Source organism: Notechis scutatus, chromosome 1 (assembly GCF_049901735.1).
Source record: "Notechis scutatus isolate UNSWTSFEM ecotype Mainland chromosome 1, rNotScu1.2, whole genome shotgun sequence".
Classification (NCBI taxonomy): Eukaryota; Metazoa; Chordata; class Lepidosauria; order Squamata; family Elapidae; genus Notechis; species Notechis scutatus.
The window spans coordinates 93405381-93410099 of record NC_142009.1 but is presented as its reverse complement, the minus strand read 5'-3'; the positions used below and the strand labels follow the sequence as shown (position 1 = coordinate 93410099).

At 45.2% G+C, this 4719-nt stretch overlaps 1 protein-coding gene across 1 annotated transcript; it reads left to right on the top strand.

Moving 5' to 3' along the window:
- Positions 1-587: 587 nt before the first annotated feature.
- Positions 588-4166, top strand: TCF21 (transcription factor 21). The gene is made up of 2 exons (XM_026666022.2): positions 588-1141; positions 3650-4166. Exons 1-2 carry the CDS (start codon positions 683-685, stop codon positions 3737-3739), a joined length of 549 nt encoding a protein of 182 aa, XP_026521807.2. The 5' UTR covers positions 588-682; the 3' UTR covers positions 3740-4166.
- Positions 4167-4719: the final 553 nt, after the last annotated feature.

Below are 4719 nucleotides of genomic sequence, written 5' to 3'. Positions count from 1 at the left end.
GGAAAGGAGGAAGACAATAATGTGAATGAGTGAGTTAGGAAGGAAGGAAGGAAGACAAGGCCTAGTATTGAACAACTAGGAAAAGCAAATCCCACTGTGTCATCTGAGCAGGGATATCCCAGAGGTTCCTAAGCAAGCTCTGGGACGAATCCAGGGAAGGAGGCCCATCTCTGGAGGCATCCTAGTCTAGAGCAGGGGTCTCCAACCTTGGCAACTTTTAAGCCTGGTGGACTTCGACTCCCAGCTTTGCTGTCTGGGGAATTTGGGAGTTGAAGTCCTCCAGGCTTAAAGTTGCCAAGGGTGGAGACTCCTGGTCTAAAGGGCTCAGCAGCAAAAGGGGAAGCAGCTACATCTGGACGGAAGAAAGAAAAAGAAAATAAAGAAGACAGATCTCCCCGTTTCAAGGAAAGCCCAGATCCTGGACTGGCCTCTCCCCCGACTGACCCGGGGTGAGTGCAAGCAGTCCACGCAGCGCGGCGACCCTTCGGAGAAAAGCCCCTCCCACGGGCTGCCCCGGACCGCCTATTCATCACCCCCACCACCCCCCGGATAAATGCCTCCCGGGCGCTCCGCATCAACTTGCGCTTCTCCTTCCCTCTCGCCCTCGCCGAGTCAGGCGAAGAAGGCTGAGCGGGGGTCCCCAGGCGGCGGGCTCCCTTTTCCTGCCCCCCGGCCCGAGGCCATGTCCACGGGCTCGCTGAGCGATGCCGAAGACCTTCCCGAGGCGGAGATACTGGGCTGCTCCGGCAGCCTGAAAATGGACCGCTGCCGTTCGCCGTCCGCTCCACGTCAGAGCCCCGCCGAAGGCTCGGCCGGCGAGCGGGGCTCCCCGGGCAAAGGCCGGGGCGCGGCGGCGGGCAAGGCACGTAAGAAAACGCCGGGCAAGAAGAGCCCTCCGGGAACGGCGGGCCAGGAGGGCAAGCAGGTCCAGCGGAACGCGGCCAACGCCCGCGAGCGGGCTCGCATGCGGGTGCTGAGCAAAGCCTTCTCCCGCCTCAAGACCACCCTGCCCTGGGTGCCTCCGGACACCAAACTCTCCAAGCTCGACACGCTCCGCCTGGCCTCCAGCTACATCGCCCACCTGAGGCAGATCCTGGCCAGCGACAAGTACGAGAACGGCTACCTTCACCCCGTCAATTTGGTGAGTGGGGCTCTCGGGAGGCGGGAAACGCGCTGCCGGGGGCGGGGGGGGGGAGGCGGCGGCTGAAAGGACACGCGCACCGCGACGCTCGCACCTGGCTCCGCGCCTTTCCGGCGCCCTCAGCTCCCTTTCGCTTCGCCCGTCCTCCACCCCCCAACCGCCCCCCAATCCTCCAGCCTGCCCGTCTCGCGGGGAAGTCTGTCTCCGAAGTCGTCTGAAGCAACTGTGTGAGCTGTGGAGGACGGGGGCAAAAAGTCCTCGCCGGCTTGGCGCGCTCGGCACTTCTCCGCGCCCTTCGACGACTCGGCGGTCTGTTTGTCCCGAGCGGTGACGAAAAGGCGCAGGGAGTGACGGGCATAATTAATAATAATAATAATAATAATAATAATAATAATAATAATAATAATAATAATAATAATAATAATAATAATAATAATAATAATAATAATAATAATAATAATAATAATAATAATAATAATAATAAATGTTCCAAATAATTCTTTAAAGGAAGCCCTCCCCCATTTTTTTAACCGTCCTCTTAATCGGATTGCGCCACAGAACTCTTTCAGCCCACCCGGCCGCTTCGCAATAACCTTCGCTCACCAAGTCCACTAATTGATCAGAATAAGGGAGGGGAAAAATAGCTCGATTTATTGATTTAACGGCGGCAGTCGGCGGGATCTGATTTCGGCGCGTTTTATCTGCCGAGGGCTGGAGATTATTACGAGTAGTACTATCGGAACCGCGAACGACTGCGACCGTTAGCGCTATTTAAATCGCCATCCGAACCGCTTTTCCGAAAAACCGAATAACAACAATGGAATTTTTTAACGAAAAGCCTCTTTTCTTCCCCCGTGTCTCTTTTCGCACGCCCCGTCGTCAGGATCCTTCCCTTCCCCCCCCCCCCCCCCGTAAATTATGGGTTTTTCGGAACTGGAAGGGTCTGTGTGTATGTGGACCGCACACCTTCAATTTTACAACCACCTTCTCGACTTCCGTCACGAAGGGGGCCACAATCCGTTTGTAGGTCACGAAGGACGAAGAAAGAAGACGGACGGGGCTATTAGGAAGTGGCTTCGAATACTTCTAAGCTTCTCCGGCCTCTTTAGTAGATGCGAGCTGGGATAAGAGAAAAAAATATAGATAACGATTCGGATATTTGGAGGCCCCGTTATTTCTAGCAACTGAGTTAATTATAAAGAGGGAAACGTTTTAGCGCCCGTTTATGGCTGAAACGAACGTAAACGTTTCTAGAGGGAGGAAATTCGGTTAAAAAAATCCATTCAGGATTGAACCTTCCTTATTGGAAAGGACATTATATTCCTTCCCTGTGTTTCCTAATTTATCTCATTGATAGTTTACTTTTATTGTGGTCCTATATGTAAAACAATTATTTTCATACTTGTGTTAATTTCATACTCGTATTCATGGTTAATTAGTTCATAATAAAGGGCTGAGGCTTTATTTATTACTCTATTACTGAAAGCAAAACAAACTCAGAATCCCAAACTACTTTGACTGATGGATTTGGGAGAAGGGGTGAGATATGGTTGACCTTGTTGTTTTTGCTGATATCACTATTGCATGCATATGCTTACTTCATTTTAAAAAGACACTGAGATTAGTTACTACAATAGCATGACAATGAATATTTCCTGCCACCGTAGTACATACATACAGATTTTATTTTACTAGCGAGTTTGCATTCATGACATTTTTAAAAAAAGGTGATTTGTAGCTATTGTCTTTGTTTCCCACAAGAAATGGATGGAATTGTAATTTTACTGTTCTAGAATTATACTTTCCTTATGAAGTTTCTGACCTCAGCAGAACTTTGGCAGTTGCAAACCAAAGCATACAGTCAAGAAGAAACCCCCACCTCCAACTCTAAAATGCTTTTAGGGAAGATAGTACTCTTATCTTTTTCAAAACAAAGCAAAAGTGAAGGGGGAGCCGTGCTTTGACATTACCCAGTCAAGAATAGACAGGGGCTTAAAAAAAAGATGTCTGCCCCAATATGCCTTTTTGGGTTGCATTCATTATATATACATATACATATACATACATACATACATACATACATACATACATACATACATACATACATACATATATTTGAGAGAAATATCATTTCTATCAACTGTAACCAATGCTGGTATCTAGAACCAATAAAGCATGACCTTTCACCCTCAAAGATTTCTAAGAATTATGAGGAACATAAAGAGTAAAAAACATTTTTTGTGGCGCAAAACATATTATGACTGCAGTTGCATGGGGCAATACAGTGGAGCCATCTTACGAACCTAGTTACGCTCAGCAGCTGAGACTTGTCTAGCCTAACCACTTCTTCCCATTGTTTGGAAAGAACACCTGGGTTGTCTATGGCTTTGTTTATTACAGTTCAAGAACTGCACTGATTTCTCATTCTCTCTCTTCCTTTCCTCGCCCTTTCTTTTTCTTCCTCTCCATTGCCCCCACCCCCCACCCCTTTTTGCTCCTTGGCTACAGACATGGCCTTTTATGATTGCTGGCAAACCAGAGAATGAGCTGAAAGAAGCAGTGAACACAACTCGGTTGTGTGGCCCTACTGCCTCCTGACCCAGGATTTTCAAGCATGAGAAAAGCACCTCTGGATGAATGCATTTGTGCATTGTGTATACGGACTTGTGGGGGAAGCCTTTCAAGGAGGCAACAAACTGTTTTCTCATGGAACAAACAAATCCTAAAACTGAAAAGAAGACCAAATGTACTATGCCAAAGGATAGTGAAACAATCACAAAGAACATATATTTAACTTTATTAACTTGTATATGTATATATATATATATATATATACACACACATATATATATATATTGAGTATCCTGCAGCAACACCTTGCTGGTCCAAGTGCTGTTCTCTGGATCCAACCAAAATTTGCAACTTTCTATCTTTGTGTACTCCACTTTGTGAAAGACGGCGATTCCTAGAATCAATTCTGAAATCACATCTCTAAAAAGAATACACATTAAAGATATTCTATGAATATATTTTCTTCAAACAAATTTTGCTATAATTTGTGTAATATTTTTTTAAAAAGTTCTCAACAAAACAAAAATAGTGCACTGTGGTGCAGGGTTTTTTGTTTGTTTTCAAAGAAAAGAGAAAGGATTACTATTTATTTTATTTTGGGTGAGCAGATTTTACAAATCTTAAAGTGACACAATGCAAAAACCATTGACCTCAGATTATGAAATGTTTATTTTCCTAATTAAGAAGAGGTAGACCGTATCCTTTGGAGGAGGTTTAAATGGCTAGAAAAACAGCATGCAATGGCTGTCTCACTCAAAAAGGAAGGAAGGAACCTATTTGTCACATTTCCAATAATTTAACTAAGAATTAGGGACATTGTGAAATTAACAACAAAGTTTAATGCAAATTTGTAGCTCAATCCATACATTTGCATTGTCATTACTATTCCTGTCTTAATTTAGAATGAGTTGTTTGCAAAGAAGATAAGGATGGAAAGCAGAGAGTTTTATATTGTCTTTGCACACCAAACAATCTAAGTTTATATAATTTTTTACAAGTCATACTAA

Bases quoted from the DNA above. Each gene is read 5' to 3' on its own strand.
- TCF21 (XM_026666022.2), top strand. From the start codon at position 683: ATGTCCACGGGCTCGCTGAGCGATGCCGAAGACCTTCCCGAGGCGGAG. The intron at 1,142-3,649 runs GTGAGTGGGGCT...CCTTGGCTACAG, and splicing joins ACCTTCACCCCGTCAATTTG to ACATGGCCTTTTATGATTGC.